This window comes from Amborella trichopoda, chromosome 2 (genome assembly GCF_054954075.1).
Source record: "Amborella trichopoda isolate Santa Cruz 75 chromosome 2, AtrichopodaSantaCruz75HAP2 v2.0, whole genome shotgun sequence".
Lineage (NCBI taxonomy): Eukaryota > Viridiplantae > Streptophyta > Magnoliopsida > Amborellales > Amborellaceae > Amborella > Amborella trichopoda.
The window spans coordinates 12,406,482-12,426,117 of record NC_142337.1 but is presented as its reverse complement, the minus strand read 5'-3'; the positions used below and the strand labels follow the sequence as shown (position 1 = coordinate 12,426,117).

The following is a 19,636-nucleotide window of genomic DNA, read 5'->3' as shown; positions in this document are numbered from 1 at the left end:
GTTGACTCAAAAAGTTCAAGCCCTAGTGGAGAAAGTAGAAAAACTCATTCCTTTAGCTGATAAGTAGAAGAGCTCACGCAGAAGGTCGTTCAACTTCAGCATAAAAGGAATGTGGAGACTTGGCACTAGAGATCAAGGCAATGATGGTAAGGAGGTGACTTTCCTCGTGTTCCCATAAAAAATGATATTCCTAAGATCAAACTTCATCTCTATGTGGACAATTATGTCGAAGAGCTTCCTATTAATGTTGAAAATCATGTGGACAATCCTTTCTCAGACAAGGCATTGGATTTTGAGGAGGACAATGTCAATCAGAAGCCCAAAAATGATGAAAGGATAGTTGAGTTCAAGATATTTGCATTAATTCTTCCTCCTTCATATTTTGATCCATTCTTTGAGGTATTTTCACAACCATTCATATTTCTAGTGTCAAAGGACAAGGGCAAAAAAGGATGCAAGTTTGACGTAGATTTCATCTTAACCCCTTTCAAAACTCGAGGACGAGTTTTTTCCAACCAGAGGAGATTGATGCAAGCACACAATGAAGTGATTTGGGTTTTTTCTAGGGTTTTAAGTTACTTCAATTCTTGTATTTAAAGGGATGAGTTCTCTCCAGAGAGAGGGTATATTCTCCCGTTGGAGGTGGATTATCTTGCAGGCATTGAGAGAGGGTAAATTCTATCAACTTGGTTTTATTTTTATTTTTTTTATTTCAATCTCCCCTGTATCAGATAATGATCTCACAATCACATAGAGAATTACAACAAAGACAAGCAACCACAGCTAAATTGATTGAAAAAAATGGCAGATGACTGAAGCCATATGAAAAGCCCAAAATCCGAAAAAAAAGACAAAGAAATTTGGAACATCGGTCAAACCCTGATAACCATAAGAGAATCAAATACACCAGTGGGGGCATAAAACCCCAAAATTCAACAAAAATAATAACGCGATAAACATAGAAACCCTAACCATGGATTTCAAAAGCATGCCATGGGCGTGAACCATGACAAACATGGACCTCCTACCAAAAACCATAAAGAGCAGAGGCCCGACTAATCAAACCCCAGGAAAAGTTTACAGAACAAAAGGGAAAATAGAGAAAGAGAAGGGCACTCATCAGAGATAAAACTCACAAGAGGAAGATGAAGAAAAATTGACGCTTACCCCTAAAACCTCCAGCTTTGGCCGAGCCTCTCTGTTAGAATCTCTTTCCTCGAGTCTGAAAATTGAGGGAAAATTGGGTGTGGGTCATTAATGGAGAATGAGAAAGATTATATATGGAGAGAGACCAGAGATTTTGGAGATAGAAACACCAGAAATTTTAGAGAGAGAAATAAATATAGCAATTTAAGAGCGGACGAGCTTGGCGATGAAATCCTGATGGATGAAAAAGTGTAAATATTTAGCCGCGAAGGGGGAAAACGTCACCGGCGTTTTAAGTTTTACTTTTAGAGAGAGAAACAATGCTCCAAGAAGCTTTGGACTCGCCTAGTCAGACCGGTTTTTACCGGTTGAACCACTCTAGTAATTTAAATTAATTAGTAGATTTATGTGCGTTGCACGTATAAATTTAAGGGGAGATTAAATAATTAAAAAATTCATAAAAGAAACTCATTGAAATTTTTTCAATAAAAATATTATGAGGGACATGAAAAACACACGTAAATTAATTTTTTGTGAAAAGTAAATTAGTTTTTATTACTTTAAAAGTTCGATTGGTCATAAATGAAATTAATGAGCATAGAAATACATAATCTAATTAGTCTTAAGAATTTTAGTTTTTAGTGATGAGTTTTATATCAAGACAATGTTATTTATATAAAAAATTTACAATCTACAGTGAAAAGATTAAAACAGATATAATCAAATCGTATTATAGGAAATAAATAACAAATTAATATGATAATAATTTTAGAATCATGCATACAATTATAGATGCTTTTTATTTTTTAATGCTATTGTCAAAAGTTATTAATACTAGTAAAAACTGCAATATTAGAAAAAAACAAAGAAAATAGACAAACAATAATGTAAAAAGCACACGATAGAGTTGGAACATACCTTATTATTAAAGAGAGTACCTCGTTTGGAGGAGGGGGCACCTAAAAAAAATTGCTTAAAAAATAGAAAGAGAAGGAAAATATAACTCTTCCAAATAATAAGACATTTGACAAAACTAATAAAGAGGGAGGGCTAAATATTTTAGAAAAGAGATAGAACTAAAAAAAGAGAGAAGTTAGAGATTTTAGAAAAGAGAGAGAGAATGATAAAGATTTAAAGAAATTTAGTTACTTAAATATTTTATTATAAATATCTATAAATATTTTTCTATCTCCACGTTTATCTCTCTCTCATCTCCACATGCATCTCTCTTTTAGATCTCTCTAACTGGACCATAGAAAGTTGATATGCACTCTCTCTCTTAACATGCATTCTCTTTTTTAATATGCACTAATTTTAAGAGATCGATTACTCTCTCGTTGCTTTCTCTTCCCTATGCGTACTCTCTCTCTCATTGTCTCTGTCACTCTCTTCTTCTTCATTGATTTTGTTGATCTCACTCTAATTGATTTTGTTGATCATACTTTAAATGGAAAATAGAAACGTGGGCAACAACTTAAAAACTTATATACTTTCCCTTATCTAACTGTCCATTCTGAATGGAGGGCTAAAAATGCCCCAACCACAATGTCATATCTTATACTATTTTTATTTTTAATTTTTTTACACAAACTATTTTAACACCAAATTTTGTATGTCCAATCATCTATTAAACTCGCACTAGTGAAAAATATAAAATCATATTTTTAATAATATAAAATGACAAAATACTTCTGAAAGTTTCAAGGGGTATTTTGGTCATTATATTTAATTGAATAATTATTTTTAATATTTTTTATAGGTGCCCCCAAATTTCATATGCATACAATTTGTATATAAAAAAATAAAAATAAAATACTTTGAGACATCGGATCTAAGATCAAACAGTAAGCGGCTCTCTTGATCAATATTGGACGGTTGGATGGTAGGGAAACCATAGATCTTCTATGTTGTAGGGGAAATATACAAACCTTTTCCACTACTAATTAAGATATAAAATATGATATGTTTAGATAATGATAGAATATAATATCTTCCTTTTGATTGATTTTGTTGATCTCATTCTAAGTGGAAAATAGAAACACACTAAATTTAGGAGATTGACGACTCTCTCTCATTGTCCTTTTTCTCTCTTAGCTTGCAGATGGATAACTCTCTCTCTTTTCAACTCCCTTTGTATTCCCTTGTACTCTCTGCTCTCTTTCTCTCTCTTTCCTTAAAGGTGAGAAGGTCTCCTACTACCTCTATAGAATTAGGGTATTTTTTTATTTTGTCGTATAGATAAAATTTGTAAAACATCTAATTGACCATCCCGACATTGAGATGTATGGATATGAAAAAAGAAAAAGATTTCAAGTCTTAAAACTAATACATCTTGCAATACATTATCTGGGACCGTTCATTTTCAAGATTTTCATGTGTTTATAAATCTCCTTGATATGAACTATTTTTGGAGTTTAAAATTGTATAATTAGATATGAAAATAAATATTTGGGCCATTCGAAAAATTTTCGACACCAAAATTGTATCTTATGATAAAGTTTGGAGATGTACCTTTCTTTGATTGTTTAAGGTTTCAAACTTATGCAAAACTCATCCAAAAATGATATATTCTTTTTACTTTGCTATTAAATTTCCAAATTATCAAGTTTTTCCTCTCTATTTAATAATATTTAATTAGTCATGCTTGCTTTTGTTTCTTATATTCAGTCCATTTTCATATTTTTTACGCAACATACTCACCTATTCTCTTGAGATAGGAATTTAGTTATTCTAATTAGAATTGCTAATTTGGTAAGAATTAATATTATTTTGACTTTAAATCAAGTGAAATTCCTCGTTTTGTTGGGAATTCTTAATTTTCTTTTCATTAGCAACTCCTATAAAGAGCAAATGTTTTAAGAAAATTTTGAGGGAAGAAGAAATTATGAAGATAATTCAAAATTCGAACCCCTATGCTTTCTCTCTTGGTAATATATACTACCTAGTGTCGCATGCATTGCACTAATCTCCAATTTAAGATATTAATCACAATTATTAGATTTTAATTGTGACATTTGTTTTCAATTTCCTCATTTTGTTTTACCATGATGAGGCATTAGGATTATCAGCCATGCCTAAAAAATTCCTGACATGTATTTGTAACAAAACAACTAATACATGTATTTTTAATAAAATACTTAATATTTGTAGAAATGATACCACAATATTTCAAAGAATACCATTTACTTGTAGTACAAAGTCACAATTATTATTGTTATATGTAGAATTGAGTGGTTAGAGAGCACAAACTCTAAAATAAAAATTCTCGATTGTTGTGACACATTTCAAGCTGTTGGCTTTCATATCCAATAGCCAAAAGAGATTGTGACTTCCTTGTATCTAATGTAAATGGTCTCATTAGATACAACCTCAAATTTTAAATAACCATTATAAGAATAATAGAAACAAATATAACATTGAGTATAAAATTTTAGGAAATAAATAAGATAAAAGCACTACTTTATCCCACTCTATTGCGAGATGATGTTACTTTACTCTATTGAGAGAATGTAGGAGTTGGTTGGAGCTAGAGTTGAATCTGAATCAAGATAAGAGATTGAAAATGAAATGTGAGAGAGATATGATCTATAAATTTCACACTTTACTCATTCTGGAGATCTTTTTAAGAATTGAAGAGATAGAAAGGTCTAGAAAGGAATTCAAAACTCACACTGTCATTTAATATACATAGATATGAAAAAAATTTACATCCTCTTTTTCACAAATATAGCTATTGAAACTAATAAATCCCAAAATTGCCAACCCCAAATAATTGGGATAAAGTTTGGATGATAATGATGAAACTAATGAATCCCAAAATCTGGTTGTCCTCCTTATCGAGGAAAAAAATACAATAGATGAAATTTGACAAAAATTGCCGACCCCAAATAATTGAGATAAAGCTTAGATGATGATGATGAAACTAATGAATCCCAAAATCTGGTTGTCCTCCTAATTGAGAAAGGAAAGACAACAGATGAAAATCTGACAAAAGACTTTGAAATTGTTGTTGCTACAAAATCTAACTCCTCGTGTTCCTTTCTCCCAACTAATAACACAATTATGGGAAACACTGAAAGAAAAAGTGAAACATTAAAACAAGAGCAGATAAAAGTTATTTTCAGGACCAAAACTCCCAATTCTTGCAGGTAGATGCGTGCAAATTAAGTCTCATCCCATAGAATTCAACAACTTAAGGGCCAATTCTTCTTGCTCAGCCAAAGTTATAGCATCTGTACTCAAACCCAAAGCTTTTCCCTTGTGTTTTTTGGTGGTAGCCTTTTGTGCACCTTCTTCTTCAGAACTGTCATCACTGTTGAAATAGGTCTTGTTTCTCTTGAAAGCAAGGGTAGGGCCATCCTCATCAGATGCATAGTCAGCGTCGTTTTGATTCCCCATCTCTCCTCTCCCCTTTATCTTCTCTCTACACCTCTTTTCTCGCAATCTTTGCTTAAGAAGAAGCTTGTCCTCCTTATCCTGATGCTTCAATTCTTCCCTTAGCTTCTTATATCGTTCTTCCACTGTCGAAACCCAGTCATTCTCTCCACGTTTAGTAAGCAGTGCATATGCATATGCAACTACTTACAAAAATCAACTAACTACGAAAATTTGGATATGCATAAACATCTCCCTCTCTCTCTCTCTCTCAGCTATTGAGGTGGTATTTTAGGAAGGACAACTTTTTGTTGAGCTGTGGTCTCACCCACATGCCACTTTTTTTTTTGTGATACATGGCTAAGGCACATCTTTACAGTGTCAATATCACATGGCCAGCCATATCTATAAGAAAAAAGTTTATATCGAGCTATTGAAACCACATTTCTCGACACTACTTGAAAGTGAGCTTTACTCGGCTCTATACAAACCGCACCCTATATATAAAACCAGTAACCTTTGCACTTACAAGGTGGACAGTCCTAGTACTAAAAATTACATGGCAATTATTGTGTTTTTCTTTACAATGTTTAACTTAGAACCTAGTGAGAATAAAACTCTAGATGTCAAACTTTGGCACCATCACCATTATCACCTCAGTCGAGCCCGTACTCAAAATTTGGGAGCAATCACTCCCAAACCATTCATCCAACTATCTATCACTTTGTATGTGTGGCTTTTGAAAAAGAATCATATCCTTCCTTTTCCAGTTTTCCCCGCCAATGTCACACAATGACTTTTATCTATTCTACATACCTTATGACAGTTAATATGGATCAACTAGATGAGAACCCTATTATAAGAGAGTAAGGGTAGGACAGCAATAAAGACTTGAAGAGAGAGTAGGGTACCAAGTTGGGTAAACTTTCCTACAATGTTTCACTTCCTAATGAAAAATGGGTGCTGATTTACTTTCTTATTTGTAGGGTCACATTTAAGACCATTTCTTCATTTTTTTTCTATCTAAGATGACATCTTATCTGAAATGGATTAAGAAGATTATGAAAGTTGAATTGTATTGAGAGACGCATCAAACATTAAAGAGCAACTCCTACTTTAGAGAAGGCAATCAGTTGTGCTTAGTAAGAGAGAGAGACGAGATAGATGAAGCTTTAATTTATATATGCATGGCACATGCCTATCAATAGTAATTATAATACGCTGATTTTTAAGATGCCACATTGCATGCAAACAAATAGTTACAAGTAAGATCTTTTAATTATGACGTCATACACAATTTTTATTTTTCCTCATCATTGCTTTTGCTGATTTCTTGAATAAGTATATGGTTCTAAACTATCAAAAGAACGAAAGGAAAAATGTATGAAGAAATAATAAACAACAATGAGGAGAATATCATTCACAATATTTCCTATGATTTTAATTTCAAAGTATTCTTAGTCTTATTATAGTGCTTATAATAATGTAGAGGACTTGCACTTCATATAATCACAACACGTGCAACGACACAGTGAGTTGGGGAACATACCTGTAGCATGCTCTTGGGGACTATCATTACCATGTGCATTGGCCAAGGCAGCCAGGGGAGGAAGCGCATTCCCTTCATCATCAAACACAAACCTCTGTCCAGCCGGTTTGTTTATGTTAATCTTCAACCTCTTCCTCTTCAATATCCTCGTTGATGTACTTTAGCAATCAAGAAAAATATGAGTTTAATTACGATAGACAGTAACATCAAAAAATCAAAAGAGAAACAAATAACAAGAAAGCACAATAGATAAAAACATGGAAACGGTCTTCTGTCGAGACGGTAGAGGCTAGGTTTTCATAGTCTAATGTCTCAAGTTCCATTCCTATGTGTAACCTTGTCAAAAAAAAAAAAGATAATAAACATGGACATACTAGTCATTATCATTTTGTGCTACTTCCGTGGGGATATCCTTGGGCAGAAGGACATCATCTTCTGTTTCATTCTCTATGCATTCCTTCTCGACTTTTTCTTGTACTTGAGGTGCAAATTCTTCTTCAGGTTCAGCTTTTACCTTGCTTCTCTTGTTCAAGAAACGGATTTTTGGAGTCATGGGCAGGCCGATTGAGGCAGAAAAATCTTCAACAGGCAATTTTGACAAATCAAACACTTCTTTATTGGACTGTAACTTAATTGACTTCAAGTACATCACAAAAGCCCTTTGAGCTAAGTACTGCAGATCCGGATATTTGACCAGTAACGAAGCCAACAATGTGGAGACTGATTGCAGTCGCTTTGTATTTGCCTGAAAACACCACCAAATCAATGATCTTACATATCTCTAGACCAGGGTTTTAAAAGTCGGCGAGTCGCAACGGACTCGCCCAAGTCGACACGGGAATCAGGCACCCCGTGTCGATTCTTCTGCAAAACAGGGAATCGTCTGATCCTAGAGGAGAATCGGCGATTTTGAACAGTGAATCGCCCCTATTTCGTCATAAATCACGATTTCAGCCACTTAGTGATGTCACAGGGCGAGTCGTTACCTGAGGACATTTTGATAATTTTTTTCAAAAAATCATAACTGGTGTGCCCTGTCTCTCCATCACGCTAGTGTTAAGGCTTTTGTAAAAGTATTTATACCTTCTACACTTTCTCCAATTCTTCGTTGTGGGACTTGCGCTAAGCCATATTATATTGAAAAAACATACAATACAAGCAATTATTGTACAAAACTCTTCAACAGCGCGCGAGGGGCTGCCGTGGTTAGTAGCAGTGGTTCTTATGCGTGACGTTCCAAGTTCGAATCCCAGTTGGGACGTTATTGTACAAAATTCAATTTTTTGTCTTCAAAAAAAAATTAAAAAAAAAATAATATCATAAAAAAAAAAGAAGATAGGTTTTTACTTTTGTCTTAAAAAAAAAAACTAAAATTTATCTTCATTAAAAAAAAAAAAAAAAGATAATAATATCATAAATTTTTTTTAAAAAAAAATAATATCATAAAAAAAAAGAAAGATAGGTTTTTACTTTTGTCTTAAAAAAAAAACTAAAATTTATCTTCATAAAAAAACGAAAGATAGGTTTTTACTTTTGTCTTAGAAGAAAAACTAAAATGAAGAAAATACTATGATAAAAGAAATAAAGAAAATAAAAAGTAATATAACATCTTCTTTTTTTTCTTGTCAAAAAAAAAAAGAAGTAATACAACAAATATCATATTTTCTCTTTAAAAAAAAATACAAGTATTTCGTGTCAAAAAAATAAAAGATATTTCTTAATACAACAATATTTTTTAATACAAACTCGGAATAACTAATCTAATTATAATTTTTATTTTTATAATATGGTAAGCTTTAACATAAATTTAGGAATATTAATTTTAAGATATGATTCATACACATTTGAAATATTTCTCTGTCTCTAACAATCTTTTCCATTAAATTTATTCTAGAATTCTAAAAAATTATATTTTTAAAAATTTGAAGTGTTATTTCGAAAATTGATGCGAATTCGAATAACTTATATATTGATAATCAAATATTTTATTTATTTATTTATTTATTTGCATTATAAATCTTGTAATGTATCATTTTTCTTACAGTTGTCAATAATACATTTTAAATTAAATGATATTATAAAATATTTTAAATTTGCTATTATTTATATAATAAAATATAAACCAACAATTTTCGTTGCAATATATAATATTATAGTTAGATAGGTTGTAATAATTTTGGATTATAGTTAGTTAGGTTGTAATAATTTGGTTTTTTTTTTTTTTTTAGTGGATTAGGTTTTTCCGCCAATTCAAGATTTTAGTGGCCATTTTTTATCTATTTAATCCATTATTTATTGTAGTCTACATATGATTATATACTTTATCCATGGCAATTCTATGTTTTTTGTTTTATGTGATGCAAATTTAATGGTTAACATGAGTTCATACAGGGAAAGAATATCTTAATTATTCACAAATTGATTAAAAATGAAAGTTAATAATGTAAAACCCGTATTTCTTATTGGATTCTTAAAAAACAACATTTATAATGAATTTTCATAATTTTTTTGGATTTTTTTTAAGGCTTAATAAGACCGATTGGGCCGATTCCCGATCTGGATCGTTGATTCACCGATCCGGATGGGTTTATGAGGTGCCCGATCTGGGGCACCGATCCGTTTTTTAAACCACTGCTCTAGACACAAAGTTTAAGGCACAAGCAAATTACAGTTTGCGCAAAGAAGAAAATACGAAAGAGAGAATATCTCTAACCAAAACAAACCCAAGTCATCTTTGATCATGCAATATGAAACCTAGGAAAGCGATAAAAGCCTTTCCAAGTTGCTCCAGCATCAATGTGATTGATGTACAGTAAAAGGAAATCTCAGTTTCTAGCTTTAGATCCAAATATCACCTGCTATTATTACTACTAATACGCTTCAGGATAATGCAACAAAAGACTAGTAGTTGACCAATCAATCTTGAAGTTGGAACAACCGAGTTATTGAAAGCCAAAAGCAATCCAACACAAGAAAAGTAATCCTTCAGCCAGTTATTGAGGGCAACATCCTTTTTCCTTTTTATAGTCTATGGAGGATCACATCATGGCATTGCCAATAACATAAAAAAAGGGCCATAACCAGGTGCGGGTCCCGTGTACGCAGGGTCCCAGGAGGGGTGCGCTGGAAATGGTCCTAACCTTTGGCTTTTTATGCACAAAGTGGCCGCTCTCAAGACTCGAACCCGCGCTCTTGCGCTGGCTACCTGAGCCTTTTACCGTCACACCAAGTGGCATTGCCAATAACATGGTGACGCAAAATAATTCACTAAACAAAGTTCTGCAGAAAAAAGCAGAACTTGAAATGATGCGCATGCTAGTTATGCAGGAAAATTAAAAAAAAAAATCAATAATAGTAACCCCGCATAGACTTTTGAAATGAGTCAATTATAAGAAAACCATAGATTTCCTATCAATTATTAAAATTTCATAGATTTCCGCACAAAATATTAATAAAGAGCAGGAGAAGACATGCGTTTTGGTCACAGCATTCACTCATCTAGACAAAAGAAAGGAGAAATCCTGGAAAATCCACAAAAAACCAAGCATCAAAACTTAATCTAAGACAAGGATGGGCATTTCACCTTCGTATCTTGAATAGGCACTTTGGCTGCCTGTAAATTCTCAAGCATCTTTTTCTCAGAAGGTAAAAGAAATATAAGTGATTTCCCTCCAGAAGTGAATCGAGCAGTCCGACCAACTCGATGAATATAGGTTGGAATGTCTTCCGGACAATCAAGCTAAATTCAAAATGACACCAAGAAGCCAGTGGTAATGGATTCAGAAAAAAACCTTAAAATATAACAGACAGAAAACTGAAAAGAGATGGACTCTTTAAGATAAAATAAAGGTTGGGTTCCAATCAAGTTTACCTGGACAACCCAGTCAACAGCAGGAAAATCGAGGCCTCTGGATGCAACATCAGTTGAGAAAAGTACAGATCGTTTCTCCTCACAAAATTTTAAGAATATTGCCAATCGTTTTTCCTGCTTCATCCGCCCATGCAGGCACTTGAGAGGCATGCCAGGGCGCAGTTTTTTGAAAGCCTCATAAATAAATTTCACCTATTACAAACAAAGTTGATAAGCATCATCATCATCATCATTAGAGCTTTTTCCCAACTATTTGGGGTCGGCTACACGAATCCTAGTTCGCCATTTTGCTCTATGGTTCACAAGCATAAGAAAAGAAAATACCTAGCACTAAAACATTGATTGCGTGTACTTTTGATTGATATACTAGAAAAGAATTATAATTGGATAGGACCATAAATATGCCCCACTGTTTTCATTTTCCGTTCCTGGTAGATGCTAATTTCCGTTAGCATTCAATTGAGCCACTCTTTGCAAACCCAATGGCCATCACATGATCTACCCTTTCCAGAAGCTACTAAGGTTTCAATTTGTTAGGTATACATGTTCTTTTATTTATCCCCCAGAACTAGTTTCTTAATACTCCCCAAGTCCGACTAAGACTGGCAATTCAATCTGACCTCGCAGGAGGGGAATGAATCAAGGATGCCAGGTCTGAGTGAAAAACCATGGAACCTCACTGATTCCCAAGGTCCTTTGTTAGTCCCTTTCCCCACAACCCAACCCCTCTCCCCCCCCCCCCTCCCCCAACAAAATCCCCCAAACTCCTTTTTTCTGGAGAATCAGCTGTGTTTGACTGCTGACTCAGACACGGGCTCCGTATGAGCTTTAAACACTGCTTAAAACCATTACTTCAGCAGTGATCAATGGCATTATGTCCTTGTACTCCACAAATTGGCAAAGTATATATTCTAATTTAACATATTTTTAAATAGTGTTGGCCTCCAGTTACTCCGAATCCAATCCCCATTCCAGCCCAAACGGGAGGCAGACAAAACAGCCAGCTGCCATTCATCACATACTACTCTTCTAGTCCATCTCAGTTGCTCAATGACATGCTACATCTTAATTCGAATTAGGAAGGTTTAGAAAAAAATATATTGAGTGAATATCATCTAAAACATGAATAACCATTTTTTTTTTGACATGTTAACAGGACAGGATTGGAACTCTTGAAATCATGTTGTAGCTCCACCACCAGCGCCAAAACGTAAAGTGTACCGATATAAAGGAAAGGAAGAAAACACAAGCTTCACTAAACAAACCTGCTTGCAACTTGAAATGAAAACTAGGATCTTGGAATTTAGATGAGCCTTTAGGAAGCTCCACAACATGTCAAGCTTTTGTTCAAGGGAAACAATTATAGCAGTTTGCTTCAAGCGCTTTGGGGTGGCAGTTGTAGATTCGGCATGAACTGAGAGATACTCAGGGTCCTTCAAGCTGAGCCTTGCAAGGTCCTCCACAGATTTGGTTTGAGTCGCTGAGAAAAGCAAGGTCTGACGTTGTTTGGGAAGCTGTGAGATAATTGCATTCAATGTCTTTGAGAATCCCACGTCAAGAATTCGATCTGCCTCATCAAGCACTAAAATCTGTTTCATGACCACGAAAACATAATGAGATCAGAAACTTAATGACCAGTTACAATAATACTCTCTCTCTCTCTCTCTCTCTCTCACACACACACACACACACACACACACACAAACAAAAAAACTTATGAATTGAAATTGGTCTTAAGAAGGAAATAGCTAGTCTTAACCTGGAGCTGTGAACACTCAAAATTCGGAGTCTCGTCCATGTGCTGAAGAAGCCGACCAGGAGTGCATACCAAGATGTTGAGATCATTCACATGATCCTTCTCTGTATCAACACCTTTACGACCACCAATCAGAAGCCCTGCACTAAAGCCGTGGTGCTTTCCCACTAATTTTAATTCTCCAAAAATCTGTGCAGCTAACTCTCTAGTGGGGGATATAATAATGCTTCCAACCCCATCCTCTGGACCCCATCTTGCTCGATAGAGCTTTTCTAACACCTAGTAAAGGAGTAATAGATGACAAGTGTGAAGACAAAAAATGTGAAAATATAACCAAAAAAAGGAAATAAAATGTCTGCTACGAAATGTAACATCAGGACAGAAAATTATAGAAATCGGCACACTTGGAGGAACAGAAATGATACATTAACAGTTGACAAGGTTTACATTTAGACAAACATACAGAAAAAAGAACAATCGCAGAAAATAATATAAAACAAATGGGAAAGATTTAAAAGCAAAGGGAGAACGTCACTAACTAGTTAAAGGTGAGAATAGCATTTCCTGCATGCAAGACGATAAGAAAATTCTGCACCCTAGTTCTGTATGGGTAGATAAGTAGATAGCATATCACCGATTTTGATGTTAAGTTTGCTATTCACCACATGTATCTAATGATACCTCTCAAAATCAACGTTTCTCTGGTTCTTTGGATTTCTTACGTTCTTCACAACCTTGATGACATGAACTTCAATTGGTCTTGAGCCTTCGAACATAACAAGTTGCCAACCCCACACCTCCAATAACAAATTATGGATGATCATATAGTCAAACTCATTCGTTCCATTTTGTATCCTAAACTCTCAATTTAACATGACTAATCCGTACCAATAATCAAGTTTGCTATCCTACTTGAGTAAGAGTGGAATCATAATGCTAGTGATGTAAGATAAATCAACATAAAAGAACTTAAGATCTTTGATGTAAGATAAAAAAAAATAAAAAAACTCTGATACAATTCAGGATCAATAACAAGCTCACCAAAATACATAATGGAAAGAAAAGAAGCTCAATAGGATTTCAACAAATGGATTTTCTGTGGTTGAAAGACAAGAAGTCTAGGAAGGAGAGTAGATCTACCAAAGATTACATTTTCTTTAGGTTTAGTTACGATTCAGACCTTGGATAATGTGTTGGGAACCTCATGCCTATAAAGAGTCATGAGAGCGACAAAACGACTACAATGCACTTCTCATTGCCTCTACCACCTTCAATTTTTCCCCCCTCAGTTGACCATGTTTTTCCTAGGAAGATTAGGTTTAGACATATGATCCCTGAGAATCGGGTTGTTGACCACTCTCTAGCAAACCTACATTAATGTCTGAAGAATTTGATTCGCTTTATTAGCGGTCTCCAAGATAAAACCTGGATAAGGAAGTCTTTAGAGGCAGGATCTAGTTTGCTCCTATATATTAAGGGAATGTGAAAAACGTTTGCTCCTATATATTAAAGGGAATGTGAAAAAAGTTTCCCCCTATATATTAAAGGGAATGTGAAAAAAAATAATCCCAACTACAGTAATTAGCTTCCATATGGAACTAAACAATCCCAAAGTATTTAAAGAGAATATTAACCCAAAGAACATTTATCAGCCATGTCAACAAGCTGAATAATCCTGTTCACTTTAAGGTAGTCTTCTATGTCATATATAGCATATTCACCACCATATTTACATCCTGCTTTAACTACATATCAATCATATTCAGCATATTTGAGAGCTTTTGTCTTTGCGATTTGTTATAAACATCGAACCCAAGGGAGTGCAGCAGCCATCAGTATATCCATCAATGGATAAAGAATTATGAAATACATTTTCAAACACATTAGAGTGTATTATCAAAACGTTGGCATTAATTTCTTTATTTATTTAAAAGGCCACAAAAAATGTTTAGAAAGTTGATTCCTTGTATGACAGCCTTGTCATGATTTAATATGTCAAAGATGCTTATAGCTTAATAAATTTTCAAGCAGGTGCTCGAAATAGTGATTCCAAGCTCCTAGGGATTATTATTTCTTAACCCATGTTCTGAGGGATCTTATTGGGTCAAGTTACGACTTATGGGATGCAAGCCTTCAGTCTCTCATCCTACCCCAATCTTTTTTGGTTTCCTCAAGTGCAGAAACACATAATGATAGGAAAGAACGTAACTGAGCATTTCTTTTGTGATGTAACTGACAAAAACCCAGGCACTACGAAAATTTGACATGGACAGCTTTCAGTGAAAAGCTTGAGCAATTCAATCGAATGAACACCAACTATGTGGCATAAGACTTCCATTAACAAGAGATATTAAACCTTTCAGTTAACTGAAGGACAGAAGACGAGTGACCCTTCCTTTTCTATTCAGAGGTGAGGCCATTCCCTTCTTCAATTCTTAAAGATTAAAAAATGAATCATCTACTTAGACCGCCGATTCATCGTTCAAAACTCATTAAATAAATCCTAACCCCCAAAAGAAACACCAAATGTAGCTGAGGCATCAATCACCTAATTGACGTCCTCCCCATGACCATGGTAAGACAATTGAAAACTTGAAGCAGAAAATTTTATCATTAAGAAACTACAGAACGAAGAACTGAAATATGATAGGGAAAAAGTAAATTTCACTAAAATTCAGCCCCACATTTAAAAGAAAGCTAAACGGCCAACAACGAACAAAAATTTGACCAGCTTCTTACTTCAATTCATTAATGACACGACACATTCATCAGGAATCAACCAATTTAGCTAAAGCTGAACCATCAAATAACCACAATAATCAACAGCCAACCCTCTTCTAAGCACAATAATATGGGCCGTGTGAACCAAAAAATTCCATGGTTTTATTCTTCGGTAAGGAATGTAATTAGCAACTATTTAATAACAAAAGAAGCATGATAAACTAACCTACAGCTACCCAAAAAAACTGATTCCAGAAATTTGTAATTTGAAAAACAAATTCTTTAGAAAAAAATACATACCGGAATGATGAATGCTAGGGTTTTTCCAGACCCTGTCTTTGCAGCTCCAAGAACATCTCTCCCACAGAGCGAATGGGGCAGTGAGGCTCGCTGAATATCGCTCATCACTGTGTATTTCTCACCCAACCCTTGCTTCGTCTTTTGAGAGAGAGGCAGCTGATCGAACCTCCTGCAACCAGCATAAGGGGAGAAAGTGTTGTCGTCTATGGGACCAATTGGACCATCAGGAACAGAGAAGGAGAGCGGGTTCGAACCACGTTCTGGTTTTCCGGCTTCAATCCATTGCTCCAGGAGCTCAATCTCCTGCACTTCGCTGAGCTTCTGCTGCTTTCGAAAGTGGGCCTTGGATTTCATGGAGGGTTTGCGGTGGTAACCCGCCATGATGAGAGAGAGAGAGGATATGAGCTAGGGGTTACTGGTGAACCGAGAGAGAGAGAGAGAGAGAGGATGTGAAGTTTCAGACTACTAGAGAGAGAGAGAGAGAGAGAGAGAGAGAGAGATTGAAGTTGGAAATTACTAAGTGAAAGGCAGAGAGAAACAAGAGATTTGAAGTATGATGTTAGAAAGGGAGAGCTTCATCTGCACTGAAGTTGTTAGAGAGAGAGAGAGAGAGAGAGAGAGAGAGAGAGTTCCTCACTAAATCGGCTTTGGGTTTCTGGGTTTAAAAGGGAGAGTTCTTGACCGAAATTGGCTTTGCGCTGTAAAGGGCCGGGAATGGATTTTGACCCGACCCAGGACCCGACTCAGACACAGGCCATCGTATCAGTCTGGTCCAAATATTGGACAAAATTATTGGGGTTCAGGATCCAATCCATGTGGATCCTACCATAAGAGTATTATAATTTAAATAATATTTTAATCATTTTTAATTAAATACGACTATATTTTTTAATTATAATATTTAAATTTTATATATATATGGGTGCGGTTTGTATAGGGCTCTAAACAATCAAATTAGAGCCTACCTTCAAATAGTATTGAGAAATGTGGTTACAATACTGAAAATGTTTGTAGTCTTAAAATATATTTTCATCTTTATTTATAAAGTTTAAAGCTACAAAAATAGTGTAGATCAATAGATATATGAAAATATTGAAAATTAATGGTCAAAAAATGGGCTACAAAATACACTATTTCCAAAACTTGAAATCCACTTTTTCTCATGTCTATACATCTTGATGTCGAGATGATCAATTTGAGGATATTTGGGCATCAAAACAACATCTTCTAGTGAAATTTTTTAGGTCGACTCAAATTTGATTGTTTAGAGCCTCGGCTTTATATAAACTTTTTCGGTACGGTTTGTATAGAGCCTAGGCTCTGAACAATCAAATTAGAGCCTACCTTCAAATAGTATCGAGAAATGTTGTTTTAATATTGGAAATCTTTGTAATGACCTTAAAATATATTTTCATATTCATTTATTAAGTGTAAAGGTTCAAAAATAGTATAGATCGACAGATCTATGAAAACTTGAAAATCTTGAAAATTGACAGTCCAAATACATGCTACAAAACACACTATTTTCAAAACTTGAAATCCTTTTTTTTTTCATGTCCATATATCTTGATGTCGAGATGATCGATCTGAAGATATTTGGGCATCAAAACAACAATCGCTTCTAGTGAAATTTTTGTGGTAGGCTCAAATTTGATTGTTTAGAGCCTCTATATAAACTTTTCCCATATATATATATATATATATATCTTTTATTTTATATATTTCATTTAAATATTTTATATCTTTTATTTTTGGATCAAATCCAATCGGGTCTAGTTGGGTCCAAGTCCAGTCCGGTCTATTCGGGTCCATGTCTAAGTCCCACAGTCTTTTTCGAGTCCGGGTCCGTACCTGTGTGACCTTGTACTGAGTAAAGTGAACCTCAAGGGATTATATATACTAGGGAAATTATCGTTAATACACCTTAATTTTAAGAAAATCGTAAAAAAAACCCAAACTTCCCAAAACCTCGCCCACACCCTTTTTCCCAAATTTCTGTATTTTCTAGATGAAAATACCGTTTACGGTACTCTTTCTACCATAATGCATTGCGACCATTACGGTAATTAAAATATCGTTGTAAATAGAGATAGAATTACGATACTTCTAGTACCGTAATGACATAAACATCTATTACGGTACTTTAATTACCGTAATAACATAGAGTATTATGGTAATTAAAATACCGTAATACTTTAAAGTCGTATTACAGTAATTTAAGTATCGTAATATTGCCCAACTCAACACGAAAGATTTTTTACTCTCTCAAGCCTACTATTTATTTACTGCCTCGACAAAAATCCACGGCTAGCTCTAATTTTTCAAATATTAAATTTTTAGGATATAATCTCTACTTAATTTTTATATGGTTATCAAAATTTTAGAACGAAAACACGCTTAAATAGGTGTTTTTTAACGAGAGAATAGATCCACATCGTGTTCCTATGGAAACATAGATTTTTTGAAAAGGATAACCCTGATATTAGCTTTGGTTTGAAGATTTTAAAGTATTACGATAATATCAGGGCTACCCTTTTCAAACCAAAGCTAATATAAGGGCTACCTTTTTCAAAAATCTACGTTCCTATGGGAGCACGATGTGGATCTACTCTCTCGCTCAAAAACACCTATTGGAGCGTGTTTTCGTTCTAAAATTTGAGAACCATATAAAAATTAAGTAAAAATTATATCTTAAAAATTTGATATTTGAAAAATTAAAGTTAGCCGTGGATTTTTGTCGAGAGAGTAAATAAATAGTAGGCTCAAGAGAGTAAAAAATCTTTCGTGTTGAGTTGGGCAATATTACGGTACTTAAATTACCGTAATACTACTTTAAAGTATTACGGTATTTTAATTACCATAATACTCTATGTTATTACGGTAATTAAAGTACCATAATAGATGTTTATGTCATTACGGTACTAGAAGTACAGTAATTCTGTCTCTATTTACAACGATATTTTAATTACTGTAATGGTCGCAATGCATTACGGTAGAAAGACTACCGTAAATGGTATTTTCATCTAGAAAATGCAGAAAATTGGGAAAAAAAAAGTGTAGACGAGGTTTTGAGAAGTTTGGGGTTTTTTTACGATTTTCTTAAAATTAAGGTATATTAACAATAATTTCCCAATATACTATAAGAATATTTATCTTTCTTATGAGGAGATTATGATTACTCTTATTATATGCCAAATTGTATGGTCTAGAGCATGTCATGAATTTTGAGAAATTTGAAGAACAAAACCATGGCCTCTTTATTACTTTTCCACAAAAAGGGTTTTTCGAGGTTAGAAACCCAAGAATCATCTTGAACCCCATGCCAAAGGAATTTTAAGTTTTACAAATAGTGTACTGTCTACTTTTATAAGTATTTATATAATTTCCTGCTCTGCATTACTTTTAAAATTTTAAATTTTATAATTTTAACTAAATATATATTTTCAAACTATTGTATTATTTCCGATGCTAAAACTATATAATATAATATAATATAAGATGGGCAGCTTATATTTATAGAAAAGCTAATGAGGTTGCTGATGGCCTAGCCAAAAGGGAATTTCTTCGATAGCCTTGTAATTTCTACGGATAATTGCCTACAAAGAGACCATTTATCCTTTTGTACACGGAGGTCACAATCATTCATACTTACTCGATGTAAACTTGGATGGTTTATGGTGAGTCGCGAAGTCCAAGAATTATATTTTTTGAAACTTTGTATCTATTCAATTACACTCTTACAACCACCTATTTTGAAATTTAAGAGACAAGAATGATTGTGACCTCCATGTACAAAAGATAAATAGTGTCTTTAAAGACAATCCCTTTATGAGGATATTGTTTTTTGAATTTATTCTAACACCTTGTGATCAATAAAATTTCGTACTCTCGTAAAAAAAATATGATGAGCACCCTATAT

General features: G+C 34.1%; 1 protein-coding gene across 2 annotated transcripts in view; it reads right to left on the bottom strand.

The window, feature by feature from the left end:
* LOC18448044 (DEA(D/H)-box RNA helicase family protein) overlaps positions 1-16,170 on the bottom strand; it is a 28,795-nt gene extending 12,625 nt beyond the window's left edge. The window contains exons 1-8 of one of the 2 annotated variants that reach the window (XM_006858121.4): positions 15,718-16,170; positions 12,700-12,975; positions 12,206-12,529; positions 10,941-11,132; positions 10,653-10,808; positions 7,444-7,814; positions 7,070-7,227; positions 4,797-5,666 (exon numbers count right to left, since the gene is read on the bottom strand). In XM_006858121.4, the coding sequence (XP_006858183.1) occupies positions 5,317-5,666; positions 7,070-7,227; positions 7,444-7,814; positions 10,653-10,808; positions 10,941-11,132; positions 12,206-12,529; positions 12,700-12,975; positions 15,718-16,098 (2,208 nt within the window). In that variant the 5' untranslated portion in view covers positions 16,099-16,170 and the 3' untranslated portion in view covers positions 4,797-5,316. Of the gene's footprint in view, positions 1-4,796; positions 5,667-7,069; positions 7,228-7,443; positions 7,815-10,652; positions 10,809-10,940; positions 11,133-12,205; positions 12,530-12,699; positions 12,976-15,717 lie in introns of those variants that run through there. The other variant, XM_020675938.2, reaches the window with a different exon arrangement.
* Positions 16,171-19,636: the final 3,466 nt, after the last annotated feature.